General features: G+C 35.4%; 1 protein-coding gene across 4 annotated transcripts in view; it reads left to right on the top strand.

The window, feature by feature from the left end:
* Positions 1 to 21688, top strand: part of CAMSAP1 (calmodulin regulated spectrin associated protein 1) — a 134195-nt gene extending 112507 nt beyond the window's left edge. For 3 of the 4 annotated variants that reach the window (XM_043984511.1, XM_043984512.1, XM_043984514.1), the window contains 10 exons: positions 144 to 321; positions 13038 to 13129; positions 13914 to 13998; positions 14249 to 16688; positions 17609 to 17745; positions 18450 to 18658; positions 18805 to 18907; positions 19129 to 19244; positions 19960 to 20078; positions 20866 to 21688. In XM_043984511.1, the coding sequence (XP_043840446.1) occupies positions 144 to 321; positions 13038 to 13129; positions 13914 to 13998; positions 14249 to 16688; positions 17609 to 17745; positions 18450 to 18658; positions 18805 to 18907; positions 19129 to 19244; positions 19960 to 20078; positions 20866 to 21168 (3782 nt within the window). In that variant the 3' untranslated portion in view covers positions 21169 to 21688. The remainder of the gene's footprint in view (positions 1 to 143; positions 322 to 13037; positions 13130 to 13913; positions 13999 to 14248; positions 16689 to 17608; positions 17746 to 18449; positions 18659 to 18804; positions 18908 to 19128; positions 19245 to 19959; positions 20079 to 20865) is intronic. The other variant, XM_043984513.1, reaches the window with a different exon arrangement.
* The last annotated feature ends 574 nt before the right edge of the window (positions 21689 to 22262 follow it).

Consider the following 22262-nt stretch of genomic DNA (forward strand, 5'->3'; position numbering starts at 1 on the left):
TAGTCAGGTATTGAGTTTTAAACACATTTTTCAAAGAGAAGTTAGATTTAAAGCAGAAGCATTTTACATAGTTCATGACTTTTTCTTGTTAATATATTTAGTAATTTAAAATAATCTAATATGACTATAAAATATTTCTGCAGCTAAAACAGTTTTGCATCAAAAAAGCAGTCGCCCTCCTGTTCCTATTTCTAATGCAACTAAACGAAGTTTCATGTCAAGCCCGGGTACTTCTGGCCAAGCAGATATGCAGCCTCCAGTTCAGTTACCACCAGAAGCTTGCAACAGGTATTACCTGCACCCTGAAGAATCTGACTATCTGTAAGTCTGTCTTTCTGCCCCCGGAATTCACCACCTTGTTTTTCTTTTCTTTGTATTTCTGGAATTGTTTTGAAGAGGTTTTTTAAAAATGATTTGTTTTCAGTGATTTTTGTGTGTGTGTGTGTGTGTGTGTGTGTGTTCCTTGTATAAGGGGAAAATATAATAATGATTTAAAGATTAGAGAAATAGTCTTGATAAATCTAGGTGAGGGTTTATTTTGTAATGCAGGACTTAACAGTATATAAAATATGAACATCACTAGGATTCAAATTTCCACGCATCATTCTCTAAAAGTGAATAACTATGTAAAACATTTTAGTGGATGTGAATGACTGGAAAACATAGCTTAGAGGACAGTCAAAAAGTTCTTGCTTTTAAGTACTGTTGTAGCAAAATAGAAGTGAAGTTCCATTTTACCTAAAGGGAAATGAAGGGACATGTTGTGGGTATTAACAGTCTGAAATTCATTACAAACCCCAAATTCTGCATGAGAAGTAGTGTAGAGGATATTAAAGAAATGGATGGCTAGAAAGAAATGGACTGATTATGTAGACTAAGAGATAACCATGTAATATCAAGAGAACAGTTGGAAAGCCCTTTAACAACATTGGGTGAACTCTTCTATGGCAGATTTACAGAACATCTAAGAGTCATCCAGGATGGGAAGGCATGGATGAGTTGTGATCTGTATTATTGAAAGGAGCACGCTTAACCGTGAGATCACAGATGCATTGGTTTATTGAAGTGCTTCAGAATAAGAGTCAGATTTGGATTTCATTGATGTGTGATCTCCAAGAGTACATATTACAACCCATCTTTGCTCTATCACACCTGGTGAAATTCTCCATATTCTTCCACAAACGTGCCAGTGTCAATCTACTTAATTCACCATATTCCTTCCTCTTGGTTTTTTTAAACATTTCTTGGTTACCACTGCAATACCTATGCTGCCATCTGCTGTCTCTTTCTTTCATTACATGGCCAGGCTACTTCTTTTTCTGCCTATAATTTTTTCTTGGTATCTTTATTCCATGTCTTGTGCATAAGTCTCTGTTGTTGAAGCCTATTTACCCCCAAAGTTTTGATTCTTTGGAGCTTGTTATGTTCCATGATTTATAGCCATATAACATCCTCAAGAGAATATTCAAATACTCTGATGGATTTATGAATTCATCATTTTGAATGTTTTCTCCAACAGTGTAGGTTGCAACCCATTTTTATCAGACTATTCTGTGTGATCTTTATTCATGTCTTTTGTTAAATCCATCACACAGAGTCCGCCCTTCCATACTTTAATTTCTCCTGGTATCACAAGGATCTCAGTGGAACACTTGGGCTGTCAACCTTGATATGTGACCAGCATTTCTTTTTTATTTTTGCTTTTCCCTAATGACACTCTTATTCTCCTTCAACATTTCTCTTTTAGCATATCTGCTATCTGCCTCTCCATTGCTCCATTGTTGTCTGTGTTTTGAAGACATACAGAAACACCATTAGAACATTGAATGTGATTTTGTTTCTGAGAAAAGTTTAGGATTATTAAAGAAGCTTTTCAATTTGCTAAAAACTTTATAGCTTGTTTTCTGCTTCATGTTTATTTCTGAGTCCAACTTGTCCATTTATGATGTCTGTGCCATATATGTATGTTGATATATAAACTCTGTAGGTTGTCCATCCAGATTATTTGATAATCTGGGAAATAAATATCTTTTTGGTCTTTCTTGTGAGGGTACTCAAGTGAAGTTTTTTGAATATTTATGAATCTATTCTAGGAAGTCCTTCAAGCGAGGAAATATTGATGTTAAAAATATTTTTTGTGGGCAGCTAGGTGGTGCAGTGGATAAAGCACTGGCCCTGGATTCAGGAGGACCTGAGTTCAAATCCAGCCTCAGACACTTAACACTAGCTGTGTGACCCTGGGCAAGTCACTTAACCCTTGTTGCCCCACCAAAAAAAAAAAATTTTTTGTGTCAGGGAGAAATTTGATAATTTAGACATTGTGGAATTTCCTAATTGCATTCTGATTTGGTCTCTTTCTCCTCATCATTTGATTCCAGTTTATTATATATTACTTGAAATGTACTGATGAAATAAATCAGTGGATTAACTATCCAATTGAATGTCATAGTCTGGACATTAGAATGTATGCTCATTTGTGAGTGCCATGGTGAATAGAGTGGGTAAAGCTAGGCTTGGATTCGGAATCCAGCCTCAGATACTTACTTGGTTGTGTGACCTTGGGCAAGTCACTTAAAGTCACTTATCCTTTGGTTGCTTCAGTTTCCTCACCTATAAAATGGAGGTAATAATAGCACCTATCTCCCAGGTTGTAGTAAGGATCAAATGAGATAATAATTGTAAAGCATTTAGCACAGTGCCTGCCACATAGTAAACACTGTATCCTCCTCCTCCTCCATCATCATCATCGCTACTTAACTTTTGTATCCCCAGCACCTACAACAATGATTGGCACATAGTAGGCTCCTAATAAAGACTTGTTGGGGGGCAGCTAGGTGGCGCAGTCACACTAGCTGTGTGACCCTGGGCAAGTCACTTAACCCCAGTTGCCTCAATAAATAAATAAATAAACAAACAAACAAACAAACAAACAAATAAATTAATTAATTAAAAAAAAAAGACTTGTTGGTTGATTGGCCCAAAAGCATTCTACATCCTTTTGTTTTTTCCTGTGTAGATTTTTAGCTTTGAGTAAATTGTCTTACCATGAATGTTCAGATTGAGTGACTGTAGCTCTTATTAAGGAATTCCTAAAGAGATGTAATTGGCCCAGTGTCATTCGTAAAAGCTGCTAGACAACTTTTTTTTTCTTTTTCTTTTTTTTGTGGGGCAGTGAGGGTTAAGTGAATTTCCCAAGGTCCACACAGCTAATAAGTGTCAAGTGTCTGAGGCTGGATTTGAACTCAGGTCCTCCTGAATCCAGGGCCGGTGCTCTATCCACTGTACCACCTAGTTGCCCCAAATTTTACTTTCTATAGGGATCCCTGTTCCATACTAGCTCTGCATAGAACATGTGTGGTAAACATACACATCCCTGTTTTGTGCCTCATTTGATGTTAATAATGAGAAGGTTGTTGAACCTCAGTTATCTTTGTGGTTACATTTATTAGGAATTCTATGATCTTAACATATGTTTGAGACTCATTTGGAGGAGAGTCTTTAAGGTTGCATGTTGCTGTAACAGTCAAATGCTTTTTTGACTCATACTTGAAGTTTCAATGGGTTTTATTTTAGAAATAGTTGCCTACTTGTGTTGCCTCCACCTCCTCCCTTCTCACTTCTCAACCCTTTGCAGTCTAGCTTCTAAGCTTATCCCTCAATTGAAACTGCTTTTTCCAAAGTTACTGTTGATCTTTATTTTTATGTTTGCCTTTTTTTTTTCTGGGACAATGAGGGTTAAGTGACTTGTCTAGGGTCACACAACAAGTAAATGTCAAGTGTTTGAGGCCAGATTTGAACTCAGGCCTTCCTGAATCCAAGGACTGTGCTTTATCCACTGTGCCACTTAACTGCCCCCGATCTTTATTTAAAAAAAAAAAAATCTACTATTTTTGTTTTTACATCACTGTCATTTCTGATTATATCCCTTCCCATTTCCCAAGACCCAGTGAGTTTTCTCTCCGAACAAAAAATAAAAAATATGAGAAGAAAAAACAATACTGTAAGTCAGCAGAACTGTTTTTGCTGAAATCTGACAATATATGTAATGTTCCCCATCCATAGGGCCTCTCCTTCTGTCTCCCCCAGAACCCTCAATATTTCAAAGAAGGTGACTTATCTTTGCATCTAAACTTAGTAAAATTACATAGCACTCAGTTGTATTTTTAAAAATTCCTTCACTTACATTGTTATAAATCACATTTTTCCTTCTGTTTCTTTACATGTTTGATGTCATCTCATTTATCTCATTGTTTCTCTTTTAAATAAATTTTATTGATATCTTATGTTTTAATATTATCTGCATTTCCCAATAAATCCTTCTCTCCCCCACTCCCAGAGAAATATCCCTATAGAAGGAATAAAAAAAGAAAAAATATCACTTCAACAAAACTAACCAGCTAGGTGGCACAGTGGATAGAGCACCGGCCCTGGAGTCAGGAGTACCTGGGTTCAAATCCAGCCTCAGACACTTAACACTTACTAGCTGTGTGACCCTGGGCAAGTCACTTAACGCCAATTGCCTCACTAAAAAAACAAAAAACAAAAAACAACAGAAATACCTAATTTATACAGTGTTCCATACTCAGTCTCCTTTCTTTGCAGTGGATTTAAGGTACTATGGGAATTTATTGTGATTTGGGGACCCTGCCTTTGGGCTGAGATTAAAAAGCCTTAGGCCCTAAGGGTTTTTCTCTGTGTAAGATGGACTGGTGCCCTTCCCCCTCCATTTCAGCTGCAGTGGGGTGGTGGGGGCCTCTGAGCCAAGCGCATGAAAACCCCCAGGCCCTGGGCATGGCACGGCATGGCATGGCATAGTCCCTGAGCACAGCAGAGATGTGCACGAAAAAAACCTGAGGGACTCTGGAGTTTGCTTCACCCAGCCCCAGCTCTGGGCGGGCTTGACCGGCCCTGGGGGGAGCCAGCCCAAGTTTCACCTGGGAGAGAAGGTGAATAAAAAGAGATGAAGGGAGACGAAGCGGGGTTCACCAGCGGTACGGAGTTAGGGGCTTTACAGCCATTCCTTGCAACGGTAAAGAGACGGAGAAAAAGCTAAGGAGAAGGTAGAGATGCTGAGAGGTCTGTGAGAGAAGAGATGCTTGGGGATAGCAAGAGAATGGAGTTAGGGGCCTTTCAGGGTCACTCTGGTGCAGAGAGGGAAGTTAGATGGAAAGGGGAAATGCTAGAAGAAGGTTGTTTGCTACAGAGATGCAGGAGGACAATAAGAAAGTTCTGGGAAAGGTGAACTGGTCCAAGCAGTGGTAGTGGAGGCCAGCATACCCTCTGTCAGCATACCCTCAGGCAAGAGGCAGCAAGTGCCCTTATATTAAAAGGAGACAGGTCATTTCTTTACCCTTATCTCTTACATTTATTTTTATAAATAAACCCAGCTTTGATTATTATTAAATAAAAGAGGCATTTGCATATCAATTTGGGAGGAGCAAGTGTGGAAAATTTTAAACGGCTCTAACAGATTGGCTTAGGAAATTAATAGCTGTCAGATAGCCTGCCAGTCAAAAGTCCACAGATTAGACCCCCAGTCAGTTAATAAAATATCCTCACAGTACCCATATCTATTTTCCTTTCATTCCTACTTTTTTCTTTATTTCCTTTGAGATTTCACTCCTTTCTTTTCTCTAAATGTGTTGTTGTTATTTTGCTAGCTCTATAAAATTTTCCTTTGGTAGATTAGAATAGCACTAAATTTGTAAGTTAATTTAAATAATATTTTTATTATTGGCAACAATGTCTGTCCCTCAAACTGTTTAAGAGATTAGACTCAGGCCTGTGATTTTGTTGTTATGAGGAACTAATGGGAGAAGAAACTCCTACTAATACAGGGCTACCACTTCTTTGCATCCTATAGTTTCAGAAAGTTGCCTTAGTACTGAGGAGTTAAATGACTTGTCCAGAGTCGAATAGTATGTGTTGATGTGGGACTTGAACTTGGGTCTTTCTGTCTTTGAGGCCAGCTCTCTGTCTACAGTTGTCATGTTGTCTCTTAATTACTTCAGTTTATTCTTTATTTCTTTAAAGAGCATTTTGTAATTGGCAGATATATGGATTGAATGTGCCTTAGTAGATTGATTCTTAGATATTTTGAATTTTGCAGTTATTTGAAAGTATTTCCCTTTCAATTAAGGCCTCCTAGATTTTGTTACTGCTATATAGAAATGCTAATTTTTAAAATTTATTTTTTGTCCCACTACTTTGCTGAAAATTATTTGTTGAAAAAAACTTTGATTTATTTACTAATTATCTGATGTTTTTCTAAGTAAACCATGGCTTCAACAAATAAGGATAATTTTGTTTCTGCCTTGTTGATGTTTTTGCCTTTAGTTTCTCTCCTTACTGTTATTGCTACATTTCTAAAACTCATCAAATAACAGTGGGAAACGGGAGCATCCTTACTTTACTCCTGTTTTTAATTGTGAAAACTAGTATTTTGCCACTGCAAGTAAAGCTAGTGTTTGGTTTTATATTTTTTTTAAAAATCACATTAAAAAGCACCCCTTTTCCCCCCACTTTAGAGTTTTTAGCATAAATAGGTGTTGGACTTTGTTAAAGACTTTCTGTGGCCATTGGTATAATCATATGTTTGAGTAGTTTTAAAAACAATGGTTATTTTATTTTTTTATTTACTTTTGGTGAGGCAATTGGGGTTAAGTGACTTGCCCAGGGTCACACAGCTAGTAAGTGTCAAGTGTCTGAGGCTGGATTTGAACTCAGCTTCTCCTGAATCCAGGGCTGGTGCTTTATCCACTGTGCCATCTAGCTGCCCCAATGGTTAATTTAGATAATTGTTTTCTTAATGCAACAGGTATTACCAGAAAGGGATCTTAGGATAAGTGGACTGAAAGCTAACCTTGAAGGTAGGAAGACCTGGGTTCAAGTTATGTTTCTGACTCTTTTTGACTGTGACTTTGAGCAAAATGGTGCACTTTCAATGCTCTAGGCAACTTCCTAAAACTATGAAGACCTGGAGAAGGTGTGGCTCTATATTGGTAGAGAGATTCTCTTTGGACTTCTCTGTCATGCCCTTGTATATTCCCTCATTCCCCTCTGAAACCTTTAGTTCCTTTTGTATTTTCTTTTCTTGTTCTTGGTATCTTGTTCTTGGTTGGACTTAACACAATAGCTGGTAGTAGAAGGTGCTTAACAAATGTTTATTGACTGACTGGTTCTCCTGGGAGTTTCACATATCAATGAAATCAATCATTATCACTTATTTCAGTTGTGTCTGACTCTGTGACTCCACTTAAGGTTCTTGGCAAAGATATTGGAGGGTGTGCCCTTTTTTCTCCAGTTCATTTTACAGATGAGGAAGTTGAGGTAAAGAGAGTTAAGTAATTTGCCCAGGGTCACACAGCTAGTAAGTGTCTGAAGCCAGATTTGAACTCAGGAAGACAAGTCTTCTGACTCCATACCCAGCACTCTATCCACTGTGTCACCTAGCTCTCCCTTATCCCTAACCCTCTTGGTATTTAACCATTTTTGCAAAGCTTCCATGGTACAAATCCCTCTTGGCCACTTAAGCCCTTTCCTCTAAAGTTACCGTAGTTCTATTCTGTATGTATTTTGTATGTGCCTGTTAACTATTCCACAGTTAGAATGTAAGTTAAAGCTCTTTGTTTTTGCCTTCTTTGTATTCCCAGTAGTTAGCACAGTTTCTGGCAGCTAATTGGCACAGTGGATAGAATGCTAGGCATGGAGTCAAGAAGACTGATCTTCCCGAGTTCAAATCTAATCTCAGGCACCTATTAGCTATATGATCCTGGGCAAGTCACTTAACCCTCTTTGCCTCAGTTTTTTCATCTGTAAAATGACCTGGAGAAGGAAATGGAAAACCATTACAGTATCCTTGCCAAGAAAACCCCAAATGAGGTCATGAGGAGTCACATAGGAAGCATTTAATAAATGATGATTTGATTGATCCAACTTAGTCATAGTGAATATTTTTTTTGAATACTTTGCTGTAGCTTTTTTGCTGAGATATTATTAAAAATTTTTTAATTCATTGGTTATGTTAGTATAGTTCTTTTTCTTTGTTTTAGCCTTTGTGGTTTAGGTATTAGAACTATATTTGTCTTATAAAAAGAGTTTGACGATGTTTTCTTTTTCATTCTGTGAGCATAATTTGTATAGTGTAGGTATTATTCTTTAAATATTTAACAGGATTTGTCTGTAAATCCGTCTGGACTAGGTTTCCTGTTCCACCCTTGGGTGTAGTTCATTTATAACTACTTCAATTTCATCTTCTGAAATTGGATTAAAATCTCTTTTGTGATGTTTAACATGATTGCGCATGTATAACCTGTATCTAATTGCTTGCTGTCTTGGGGGGCAGGGGAGAGGATGGGGGTAGGGGAAGAAGAGAAGAAGGGAGAAAAATTTGGAACTTAAAATCTTATGAAAATGAATCTTGATAACTATGTTTACATGTAATGGGAAAAATAAAATACTATTTATAATAAAAACAAATCCTTTTCATGATCTATTTGCTTTTTATATTTTTATATATAGTCCTTAATTTCCTTTGAATTCTCAGTTTTAGTATTTTATGTATATCTTCAAGTAATTTTTTTCCTGCTCTGTTGTGATTTTGCCTTGCTTTTAAAAGTTTTGGTTATTTCCTTTTCTGCCCTTCTTTTGGCCTGGTTAGCTAAAGGTTTATCAGTTTTGTTAGTTTTGTCATAAATTTATCTGTTTAGTTTTCCAGATTATCTATTTCTCTAATTTTCCAGATTATCTATTTCTCTAATTTTCCAGATTTATTTTGTGCATCTTCTGGGTTTATTTGTTGACTTTCTCATTTTAAAATTGTATATTTTATTAATCCCCCTTTTCTATTTTTTAATATATTTTCTGAGAGATATAATTTGTTTATTTACTATTTAGTTAGCTGAGTCTTGAATTGAGCCATGGAAACCAGGAGGTAGTGCTGAAGAGGGAAAGCATTCTGGGTGCAGGGTCCAGGCAGTGAAAGAACTAATTGGGAGATAAAGTGTCATGTTAAAGAAACAGCAAGTAGACCAGTATGGTTGGGTCAAAGAGTAAGTAAAAGGAAATAAAGTTTCTGTCTTTTAACAAGCAATATTGGTTCACTTTTCTTTATACTATTCTACTTGTTTAATGTATTTTGGTTTCTTTTGGAGATTTTACTCATTTTTCCTAAAAGTTTTAGTATCCTTTCTGTGGCTTTATTGGCTTGTATGCTGGACTTTTCTCTTTTTTTCCTGTGGTTACTTATTCTTTTGCTCTTATCTCTCCATTTGCGTACTGATCTTTAAAGATAAGACAGTAGGCTTATTCTCCTTGCATTGGAGGATATAGAGATTGCTGAGGTTACTTAGGGTAGAAGTCAACTGACTTGCCCAACACTGCTCCCCTCTAGTCTGTGATTGTACCACTGTGTATAACACATTTTTAGCCTACCTGATCCTTTCCTTCATGGGAGTGGGCAGCAGAATCAAGGTCCGCTATTTCTTACTGGTTGGAGGTAATTTACGTAATATCATCATAGCTGTAAGGTATTTTAGGATCTCTAGTCATGGGCCTTGTAATTTGTTTATGCCCCTTTGATGTGTACTTGGAGTTGTTTAGCAAAGGGGTTCTGGAGTTAATGTGTGCGTGTGCATATGCATGTGTGTATGTGTGTATGTTTTTTTTGGGGAGATGAGGTGAGTGCAGAAAGTGATTATTTTGCCGTCTTGTTGATCACCTCTGCAGATCATTCCCATAAAGATTTTATAGATCTCCATTATACTCCAAAACAAGTTGTCTTAAACTTTTCCAACTCATGACTCCTTTTTGCCTGAGAAATTTGATGTAATTCTAGGTATATAGGTATATAAAATAGGTATACAAATCAAACGTTTAATGCCAAATTTTTCACGTCCCCCACATTCAGTTATACACATGGTGTCACGACCCACAGTTTAAGAAGCTTTGCTCCAAAATGTTTATAGAAGCACTTTTTGTGATAGCTAAGAATTGGAAACAAAGTAAGATCCCCATTCATTGGTAATGGTTAAATGTGAATATTATGAATATTTTTGTGCTATAAGAAATGATGTATGTGATAAATACAAAGAATAATGAAAATATATTTATGTAAATGCAGAGTGAAGTAAGTAAAGCCAAGAAAACAATATACACAGTAACTATAATAATGTAAATGGAAAGAACAACTATACACCCAAAGAAATCTAAAGTAAATGTAGCAAAATTATAAAAATCAAGGGGCACGCAAATGAGACTTGAGAAAACATTTAAGTGTTTGGCGGTGGTAGGTCTACAGGTATTACACATTGCACATGCTGTTGGACTTTCTCAGCATATTGATCAGTTGTGCTGACTTTTTTTCCCCTCCTCTCTAAAATAATACAGTGGCTCTTGGGGAGGGGGTGGGAGAAGGATATATGGTAGATATATCCTATGGTGATGTAAGAAACGGAAAACATCCATTCAAAAAAAAAGATTTTTTAGAGATGCTGATGAGAAAGTGGCCTGGGTCAGTAATTGCTGATTTCTTCTAAACTGTCCTCTTCTTTCTCCTGCCCCTTGTAATGATGCCATCTGAGATTTTTTTTTTCAACCATTCTCTTCTTGTTCTTTGAGAAATGTAGTTGAATCTAAGCTCCTTGAAATCAGGGACTGTTTCTTTTTTGTTTTGTATACTTACTACTTTGTACATAATAGGTACTTATTAACATTTTTTAACATTCATAATAGGTACTTATTAAACATAAAAAAGCTTATTGAATCTTGAATATCATTGTGTATGTTACTGTATCACCTCCAGAGGGCTTTCTCCTATGTGTACTTGATTTGACTGAGTCACTCTTCTAACTTTCTCTTCATCACTTGCTCGTTTAATATTTCAGGTTCTAGAGCAGAGTTTAAATATGTTGAAACTGTCATTGATGAGAATAAATTGTTATGGAAACAATAACTTGTCTTTTCCATTTTCTCTCTGCTCTTAGTTTCTATTTCTAGTCTGTCATGGAAGTCAATTTCATTATTTTTTGTAATATTGGATCTGGCCATGTCCTGCATTTTTCCATTTTCTTGCATTCATGCCATACAGTGCTAGGCTTCTGAGTTGTCTTGATTTTTTTCATTCCTCTAGAATCATATTTTCCAGTACTTTTTCCCTCTCTTCTTGTACTTGACATTGTGCTTTATGTTGAAGTTACTATGTATCAGTTCATATGTTGTTTAAGTTGCAGTTATTTACATAATGGTCTCTTTTGCTTATACTTATCATGAACAATGTAAGTGTCTCATTAACTAAATGATACTTATTGCCTTTGAGTGAATAATGAAAACAATTCCACTAACTCCTTTACTTTCTAAGGAGGACTTATGACCCATCCATGCAATTAGCTGCAACTTTTTTTTTTTTCCTGATTAAATTTATAAGAAACCTGCCAAATTGATGTGGTTCAGATCCTCTGGTAGTATAGCAAATCACTTAATGACTGACTAAATAAAAAAAAATTCATTGAGCACGTATTATTTGCCAAACACTTGTGCTTAACTCTGAGGATACAAATGGAAAAAGACTATCTGTTTTCAAGGATCTCACATTCTAATTTGTGGACACAATATATAAAAGAAAGTTTAGCTGCAAGGTAAATTAAAAATGTCCAGATGTCCTAAGGGTGCTATGGCATGGTGAATAACAAGGCTCAGGGGGTCTTTAAGTTATATCATTAAATCACATCACAATGCTGGGGGTTGGGGGTTATAGGAGACCCAATCTGGTCTTGACTTTAGCACAGTGCCTGGCACATAATAATCTCAATCTCAATCTCTCAATCTCTCAATCTCTCTCTCTCAATCTCTCTCTCTCTCTCTCTCTCTCTCTCTCTCTCTCTCTCTCTCTCTCTCTCTCTCTCTCTCTCTCTTTAGTGAGGCAATTGGGGTTAAGTGACTTGCCCAGGGTCACACAGCTAGTAAGTGTTAAGTGTCTGAGGCCGGATTTGAATTCAGGTACTCCTGACTCCAGGGCCGGTGCTCTATCCACTTGGGACACCTAGCTGTCCCTACTTAAATAATAATCTGTTAATAAATGTTTGCTGAGGGTGTAAGAGATAGTAGATGGTAAAGGAAGGAAGACCTTTGGGATTGGTAGGTCAGATTAGCATGGCCTGATGGTCTTCCATTTCACTAGAAGCAATAGAATTTGTGACTTCCATGTCCTCTAAAGAGCACAGATGGACTCTGAAAGACAAGGAGAGGAAGTGAAAGATTAGGGCAAGGAGTTCACAATTTAAATACAGTTAGTTTTAGTGTTTTTAACTGTTCTCAAAACTGATTCTAAGAACACTTTGCTCCCTTATTTTTCTATATTTATGTTTTTAAAAAGTAGAAAGAATTATTTGGAACAAATTAACATGAAACTTAAGTGTTATAGTTATCACCTGGAGCATTATAGTTGATGTCATCATGTATTATGAAAGTGTTAAAAATTTAGGTTATTATAATAAAAAATACTTCTGGAGGAAATGGGAAATTTGGGTAAACATAATTTAAATTTTAATCCATTTTATTGAAAGATTTCTCTTAAAACAATTCAGATTGGATATATAAACTGTTTAAAGTTTATACTTGAAATTAAAAAAAAAGTTTTACAAGTTGCTACACAGTAGAAACCACCTGTTGTTTTTTTTTTAATCGGGAGTGGGGTAGAGGAAATGTATTTTAATAATTTTTAGCATTCTTAAAGGTGCATAATTATCATTAAATTTCAGAAGTTTTTGAAATGAGTATCTACTTTGAACATTTTAATCTTTTGACTGTTTGAAATTCTTTTGCACTGTTTGAGTTATTTGAATTATTTTTGTTTTGTTTTTATTTAACTTTGATTATACTGCAAACCACTTGAGAATAGGGGCCCATGCCTTGTTCATGTTTGTTTTCCACTTAGTGACTAACAGAATTGATATTTCTTGCCATCATTTCTTTTTTCATCTACTTTTTAATTTGAAAATAAAAACTCAGTAGTGATTATTCTCTCTTTTTTCCCCATTTAGTGGGAAAGGGAGCCCTGCCTTTAGCCCATCTCATCCTTTATTGCCATTGAGACAGAAACAGCAGAAAACAATACAGGGGGAGGACAACCAGGGTAAACTTTGTTTTTCATCTTTTTATTCTCTTCTCATGTATAGTTTTACTTTGATATTTTCCATTATGATTAAATTTGCTCTCACCCTTTATTGATATGTTTTTATGAAGAATAAATTGTCATTGATTTTTATAGATGTTTATTTGGCATATTTTATAAGGATGGCAACACTTACAAATGTAAATAGCAAATATCTGACATGGTACTATTTGAGCAGTTTTCATAAAATTCTAATTTTTTAAAAATTAGTATTGATGTGCTGTGCTAAAGAAAGAGTATCTGGGTGTTGAATTTTACTTGTGATGCTGAATATTTTGCTTAATATTTTTAAGGACTAATTAAACCTTGGGTGGGTGGAATTATGATTTTTTTGTTAATTATGTTTGTCTTGGTTCTGCTGTTAGATTACTCTATGGCTTTGGGCAAACTATTACTTAACCTATATTTTAATGTTAACCTTTTTTTGGTTTTGGTTTCTTCACCTATAAAATAAGGGGCTTGACAAAGTAGTCTTTCAGCTTCCTTTTTGTTTGAAACTTCTGAGAGTGTTAATACAGCATAAGTTACTGCTATATTGAAGCCCATTCTAAATTTCTGTGATATATAACCCCAAGTTTCAGTGTCTTCTCTTCTTTCTGAGATTTAAAAGAAAAAAAATGTTAAAAGGCCATTTTTCTTGAGTTAATTTTATGTTGTTATATTCTGGAGAATTGATTATTGTATTTCAGATATTTCAAATTGTGAAACTGACTGTTTCACATTGTATACTTTTTCTAAATTATAGATCAGCGTCATCGTTCTAATTCATTAACTCGAGTTGATGGACAGCCACGTGGTGCAGTCGTTGCATGGCCGGAAAAAAGACCCAGGTAGATGTTTTTCATGTAAACTTTAAAAAGTATACATAGTTTCCATTTTCAGAAGGTTTAAAAATCCCATGTTGATTACACTAACTTTAGTTATATTATCTCTAGACTTATATTTTACCCTGTGGGAAGGGTTTGAAGTGTAAAATATACTATATTCATAATGAATATTCTAGTTATTTGATATTTTAAATTATGTCATTTGTAGAGCAAAGCATATTAAAATTTGACCTTTTTTCCTTTCTTATTTTAGGCCTCTATCTCAGCCAACACCATTTGCTCTTCATCATGCTGCAAGTAGTGATGTGGATCCTGGTTCTGGTGATAGTATTAGCTTGGCTCGATCAATTAGCAAAGATAGTTTAGCATCTAATATTGTTAGCCTCACCCCCCAAAATCAACCTCATACAACATCTGTTAAGACTAATGGGAAAAGCTTGCTGAATAATGTTGATATTGAGGATGAAGATGAAGAACTTGTTGCAATAATTAGAGCAGATGAAATTCCAGGCTCTGGTGACTTAGAATTGCAAAGTACGTCTTCCAGGGCCTCAAGTTTAATGGCAAGTTCTCGGTCTCCTAAAAGACAAGTGGAATCCCTAGAAAGTAAACCTGATAGTTTTTTCTTAGAGCCCTTGATGCCTGCAGTACTTAAACCAGCAAAAGAAAAACAGATTATTAATAAAGAAGATGAATGTGGCGAAGGGAAGCAAAGGAGTTTTTTGGCTAAAAGACTTAGTGAAGGACATCAGCTATTGGGACGGAAGAAAGTTAATAGCAATCATGTTGATCGTGATATGAATAGGACTTTTACTCCAATTTCTAGTTCAGAATTTCCCACAGCCATAGATTCTGCTCCTACTGATTCAGTAGGATTGGGGCTTCTATCAACAGAGGTTTCATTAGAAACATGCAGGTCATTGGCTAGTGGTGGTTTAGATCAGTTATCTCAGGAACAATCTGCTGAAGGCTTCTTTCTTCATGTTTCCAAGGCTGATGAAGATACAGAAAGTAGAATAAATGATAGCAGTGCAAAAAGTACAGATTCACATGGTCTAGAAACAACATGGACTATAATTAGGCAAGATTCTGATTCAGATATCCTAGATCTAGAGGAAGCTGAACAAGATTTAATTGGAGAGGGCCCCCCTTTAGTCATTACTAAATATGTTGGTGAAGAAGAATCTGCAAAACTACAAGAGGACATGAAGGTGAAGGAACATGAAGATAAGGATGATGCCAGTGGACGTTCAAGTCCATGCTTAAGTACCATCTCTCAAGCTAGCAGTGTATCTATGGCTAGTGGAAGTGTTAGAATGACTAGTTTTGCGGAACGAAAACTTCAGAGACTTAATAGCTATGAAGCAAAGTCTAGTACAAGCAGTTCCCAGAAAACCACACCTGATGCATCAGAGTGTTGTCCAGCACCACTAACTACATGGAAACAAAAGAGAGAGCAGAGTCCTAACAGGCAAAACAAAGATCACGCTAACCTTTTGGCTTCTGAGCTGGTTCAACTTCATATGCAGTTGGAGGAAAAACGCAGAGCAATAGAGGCACAGAAGAAGAAAATGGAGGCATTGTCTGCAAGGCAGCGACTCAAGTTAGGTAAAGCAGCATTTCTTCATGTAGTTAAGAAGGGGAAGACTGACATTGTTCCACAACCACTTAAACCAGAACATTTTTCAAAAGAATATTCTCGGCACAATGGAGAAGAATTGGATGATGAAACTTGTAAAGCTGAAGATTTCCTTGTAAAAGAAGAGGATAGAGAAGATCTCCTTAGTGATTCTCAAGAAATGGTAAAAGTAAAGATCCAGGAAAATGTGGCTTTTGTTCAGCACAAAACAAAAGACACCGCTGCTATACATGAATTAGAGAAAAATAAAATGCTGTCTGCTGCTCTTTTAGAAGATAACGTTGGTGAAGTTGTAGATATAAATGAATGTGATGTTTCCATCGAAAAGCTAAATGAAACCATTAGTACGCTTCAGCAAGCTATATTAAAAATTTCTCAACAGCAAGAACAACTTCTTATGAAATCTCCTACAGTACCAACACCAAGTACTAGAAATAATTCCCAGGACCAGAAGGTAAAGCCATCAATTCATTTTGTTGAGCCCCTCTCTCCAACTGGAATGAACAGTCACCGTAAACCCCCTCGTCTTGGTCAAGGACGCAGTCCTCGTTCAGCACGACCAGCTGAACTAAAAGTTGCTAAAGACAAACAGCAAAGTTCTTCCCGTGTTAAAACTCCAACACCAAATGTAGAAACTGTGCCTCACTTAAGACCTTTTCCTCCTAATAATCATCCCAGAACACCCACAGAAACATGTTTGGAAAGTGCCACAAGCCACGGAAATGACTCTCAAGAAAAGTTTTTCTTTGATAGTTATAGGCTTCATGATGAGAGTAACCAGAGGACATTTGTTTTGTCTTCTTCCAAAGATGCAAACGTTATTTCTGAACAAATGAGTAAGGAAGTTTTGAATAATAATATAAAAGAAACAGATGTCTCAGGAAAAGAAAATGTTCCTGTAGAAGAACCATTAAGGAGCAAGGGTAGTCTTATAGAAGTAGACCTCTCAGACCTGAAAGCACCAGATGAAGAAGGAGAAATGGAAAGCCATGATAGCTCTTTAGATTTAATTAGTGAATGTGATCAGAAGCCTGGTGTAGGCTTTTTCTTTAAGGTAAGCACATGATAATATTATTTTTGTGTGTGGGTGATAAATAATCCTTTTATCATTTAACCTTTAACCATGAGTTTTCTTTGTTCTTCAGAGAAGTCTGTACTGGCAAAGAGCTTTTATTTGAAGAATATAGGTGGACATAGAAAATATTTTTAAACTATATCATTATCCACCATGCTCTTCAGTTACATTTTTGAAAGGGAAAAAAGTAGAAGTTGGGAGAAGAGTAGGGAGTTTCTCTTTATATTTGTAAAATCTACTCTATTTACATGATTTTTTTTTTTTTTTTAGTGAGGCAATTGGGGTTAAGTGACTTGCCCAGGGTCACACAGCTAGTAAGTGTTAAGTGTGTGAGGCTGGATTTGAACTCAGGTACTCCTGACTCCAGGGCCGGTGCTCTATCCACTGCGCCACCTAGCTGCCCCGTACATGATATTTTGAAGATTGAGATAATATAACATTGATTCTTAGATCTTGTTAAAAGAGAAGCATATAAATGTAGTATATTAATGTAATGTCACATTGCTTAATACATACAATTTTGGGCTATAGATTGTTTCTGGGTTAATTATCAGGTTACTATGCAAACTATTTTATATTTCAGAAAGTTTTGATAATGCTTTATTACATTGAAACCAATTTGATTTCGATAATGGATCACTTGAAATAAATTCAACTTCTGAATGGTGTCTAATGAATGAGTTATCCTGTTTTTTCTCATCATTTTTATAGCATCTATCAAATATTTTTTCCTTTCTTTGAAGATGAGCAGAGTTTTTGGAATAAGCAGTATATTTTTCTAGATGCATGTCCAAGTCATTTTCTTTTTTTTTTCCTCTACTGAGATTAAATATGATATTCTTATCTGTTTAAATGTTTGTTTTCAAGTGTTATATCTGATATTAAGTTCAACTTTGCAGGATGAACAAAAAGCAGAAGATGAGCTAGCCAAGAAACGGGCTGCATTCCTTTTAAAACAGCAGCGTAAAGCTGAAGAAGCTCGTGTACGGAAACAGCAGCTGGAAGCTGAAGTTGAATTGAAAAGAGATGAAGCTCGGTGAGGCATACTTACTTTTGGCCATTAGTGACAAGATAGATGTGAAGCATTGTTCCTGAGGTTACATATAATATAAAATAACAGAACTTAGAGTAAGAACTTATAGTAAGTTTTGGGAGAGGGAAACCTTTATGTTTGCTTATTTCTATTATTTCCGATGCTTTGGTGTCAGAATAACAAATTAGCTACTAAAAACAGTCTGTTGGCGAGTTTATACTTTATCTCTTTTGAGGCTAGAATGGAAGGAAGTGGAAAGAAACAAAAACAATAACATTAAGTCACAAAGCAGGCACTTAACAAATACTTGTTTTTATTCTTGAACTGCCCTGAGTAATTTATATTCACTGTAAAACAAAGCTTTCTGATAGACTCAACCAGAGTCCATACTAGGTGGCTAAAGGAGATTGTGAAAAAAATTTTTCTTTTCTTTTTTTTTGGGCAGGGCAATGAGGGTTAAGTGACTTGGCCAGGGTCACACACACAGCTAGTAAATGTCAAGTGTCTGAGGCCGAATTTGAACTCAGGTCCTCCTGAATCCAGGGCTGGTGCTTTATCCACTGTGCCACTTAGCGGCCCTGCCCCCAAAAGTCTTTTAATGTAATTAACTTTGGAAGAATTTGGGTTTATTTGGGTCTTCTTATTAGTGTCTAGCAAATGCTTTTTTTTTTCTTTTTTGGAAAATTTACTTTTTTTTTTTTTTTTAGGAGGAAAGCTGAAGAGGACCGGATACGAAAAGAGGAGGAAAAAGCTCGACGAGAACTCATTAAACAGGAATATTTGAGAAGAAAACAACAACAGATTTTAGAAGAGCAAGGACTTGGTAAACCAAAATCAAAACCGAAAAAACCACGGCCAAAATCTGTTCATCGGGAAGAGTCATATAGTGATTCAGGAACCAAATGTTCTTCAACCCGTAAGCAGATTTTGCTTTGTAATTTATAATTGTGGGTAGATGTGTGTAGATAATTACACCTATACATTCACAGTTCATCTAAAGTTACAGATGCTTTCATATTAGCTTTTAAAAACTTTTATTCTTTTTTCCCCGTAATTTAACAGCTGACAATTTAAGTAGTGCCCAGTCTGGCTCCAGCCTATCTCTGGCATCAGCAGCAACAACAGAACCTGAAAGTGTTCATTCTGGTGGCACTCCTTCCCAACGGTAAGGAGGAATTCAGACTATGATTATGTTTTTGAATTATATGTTTAGCAACTCATATGTTATTAATATGAGAAAAAGACTTAGAAGAATTTTTAAAAAATAAAAATCTAGCTAATTACATCTTAATGAGTTAATTGACATGAAAAGTAACAAATAGTAGAAGGAATATGACATTTTTCTTAATAATTTTCATCTCTTTCTTTTTCTTTTCTGTTGACCAGAGTTGAATCCATGGAATCTCTGCCAATATTAAGCAGGAATCCTAGTAGGAATACAGAAAGAGATTGGGAAAACGCTTCTACAGCATCTTCAATTGCATCTGTGGCAGAATACACAGGTAAAGGTTCAAAATGTTTTTAGGATAAGACAATATAACTTCTATTAAAGTTTAAATTCCTTATTTTGAACTATTGATGCCATTTTCAAATAAATTATATTTGTCACTTCAGATTCATTGAAAATAATGTATTATAACTGTAATGTTCTTTAACCAGATAAAAGTTTTTAAAATAAATTTCTTAAACCTTTCCTCTTCCTAATGTTCTTTTCATCCTTTCCCCTCTTTCCTTAAGCAGAGGAGGAAGAAATGAACTTACACTTAAATTTCCAGTACTTGACTTTCATCTACTTAATTTGAAATTTTTTTGTGGGTTCTATTTAATTGGAACTTGTTATAAATAATTATGTACTAGCAGCATATTTTTTGTGTGTGTGTGCCAGATCTCATTTTCTTGTTCATTTTTAAAATATTTTTTTCCCCATCAGAAAATACTGTGTTAAGGGTGGGAGATCCATTACTGACTGCTATATTTTTTTCTTTTTGCTGACTGCTATTTTTAACAATTTATTTATAACTTACATTAACATTTGTAAAAGGATTTGCAATAGCTACTCTTCTTATTTCATCCTTGGTTCCCAGAAAGCATGAAATAACAAATTATCTCAACTCTACCCACAGTTTGATCTAAGAACTATAGTTTTAAATTTTTCTATTGTTTGTATATTTCACAGTATTTGTTTTGTACATTTTTTATTTTGTTATGTTCTCCTAGGTCCCAAGCTCTTTAAAGAACCTAGTAGCAAGTCAAATAAACCAATTATTCACAATGCTATATCACATTGCTGTTTGGCTGGAAAAGTAAATGAACCACACAAGAATTCAATACTGGAGGCAAGTATTAGTAGTATCATTATTGAGTTTCATATAGTAATGAAATGAGTAGAAATTGCCAATCTTTTTTATTGAAAATTCTCCCAAATTTCTAAAAGTAGTTGATACTTATATATTACCTTATATTTTCCTAAGTGCTTTACATACATTATATTTGGTCCTCACAAGAATACTATTTCCATTTTACAGATAAAGAAATTAAGACTCCTAGAACTGAAGTGACTTGATAGTGGTCACCTAACTAGTTAGTGTCAGAGGCAGGGAAAAAAAACATGAATGGCTGTCTCAGATCTTAATGGTTTCAATATCCAGAGTTTCCAAATACTTGGCTACTATAGGCACATGTTTTTCAGGAGAATTTAACTTTATTTAAAGAACTTTCTGGGTGTCTTCAACAAAAAGTTGCTCATGAAGAGACAAGTCCTTTAATCATCATTTGATAATTTGCTATGATAAAAGTTAAAAATATATAGATATCACAACCATTACTTCTGTGATGAAAGTGAGTCTTGATTGAGTATGATTAGCCTATTGCAATGTCTGCTTAGTGATTTAAGCTTGGTCGTTTTAGCACTATGTTTACTTGGAGAGTTTCATCATAAATGGTAGATGCAATTTCTTTCCCTCCTTGATATCTGGTCACTTGCATAATTCTTAGATTTATCTTTCTATGCCTCTCTGCAAGATAGTAGATTAATTTATTGTTTGCTTATACAAAACCTATTTTATTGCTATGTATTTGTTAACAGTTGTAAATAGTTAATTATACTGCTTCCTTCTAATTTAGGAATTGGAGAAGTGTGATGCCAACCACTACATTATACTGTTTCGTGATGCTGGATGCCAGTTTAGGGCACTTTATTGCTACTACCCTGATACTGAAGAAATCTACAAGCTAACAGGCACTGGGCCAAAGAGCATCACTAAGAAAATGATCGACAAGCTTTATAAATATAGCTCAGACAGAAAACAGTTTAACTTGATTCCAGCCAAAACCATGTCTGTCAGTGTGGATGCTCTCACTATTCATAACCATTTGTGGCAACCCAAGCGGCCAGCAGTGCCAAAGAAGACTCAGACTCGTAAATGACATTGGTTTGGGGGACAAATATCTGAGGGGATTGTGCTGACAGAAGAATATTTACCACTTTCTTCAATTTGGGTACGAAATGTGCAAAACCATAAAACTTTTTAAAGAGGCTTCTAGATAAAATCAATCTTCTTTCCCCTCAACACACATACACATACACAATCTCTCTCTCTCTCTCTCGCTCTCTCTCTCTCTCTCTCTCGCTCTCCTTTTCCCCTTCTCTCCTTCTCCTTCTCTTTCTCAAGTTAAAAAGAATGAAGGAACAATGCCAGTGTTTTTTAATGACTCAAATCTTCTGTTATATTTAATGCTAACTACTGAAGCTTTCAAATGAGGGACTGTGCATGTAGCAAGATCTTTAACCAGTGAATTTCCTTTTACTTGAAGTTCTCTATCGGTACAAATTGGAAATGATTTAATTTGATTTTCTTGCCTTCCCCAGAACTGAGAATTGATCTTAGGTCATGAGTTTCTGAATGTGTATAGAAAAAGAAATTCTTATTTGGGGACTTTATTTTTCTTTTGAAGAATTGTATGATATATGATCGTATCTACTGCCAACATTTAATCCCAGTTTCTAGATTTATGGGAAAAAAATCCCCAACTTATGTGGCTCAGAAAAAAAAAGTTCACTGACAATATTAGTTAACAAAAAGCACTGAAAGATTGCAAAGTCTGTCTAAAATAAGATTTGTAGATTTAGAAATGACTTTCTGGAACACAATCATGAGGATGCAAAAAACCATAGGTGCTATAAATTAGTACTTGCTTAGTACGCAAGAAGAATGAAAACCATTATTATTGATGAAGTTTTGGGTAGTGTTCTAATGATTTGTTAACTTTATTAAAGATATAGTTTGGCAAAAGCAGAATATTTTCACTCTGAGCACGTTCCTCATATAAGATGGTGCACTTAAGATCTTAAATCCTTTTCCTGTTTTTATTGTCATGACATGTAATTCTATTTGCTTTGTCCTGTTTTTATTCTGAAGGAGCAGCATGCTCTGAACAGAGTATGTGCAATTTTTTACTAATATTAATTTAGGGTGATAAAGTAATTTTGTTTTGTTTTATTTAAAATTTTTAAAGCAGAG

The sequence above is a fragment of the Dromiciops gliroides genome, chromosome 2, assembly GCF_019393635.1.
Source record: "Dromiciops gliroides isolate mDroGli1 chromosome 2, mDroGli1.pri, whole genome shotgun sequence".
Classification (NCBI taxonomy): domain Eukaryota; kingdom Metazoa; phylum Chordata; class Mammalia; order Microbiotheria; family Microbiotheriidae; genus Dromiciops; species Dromiciops gliroides.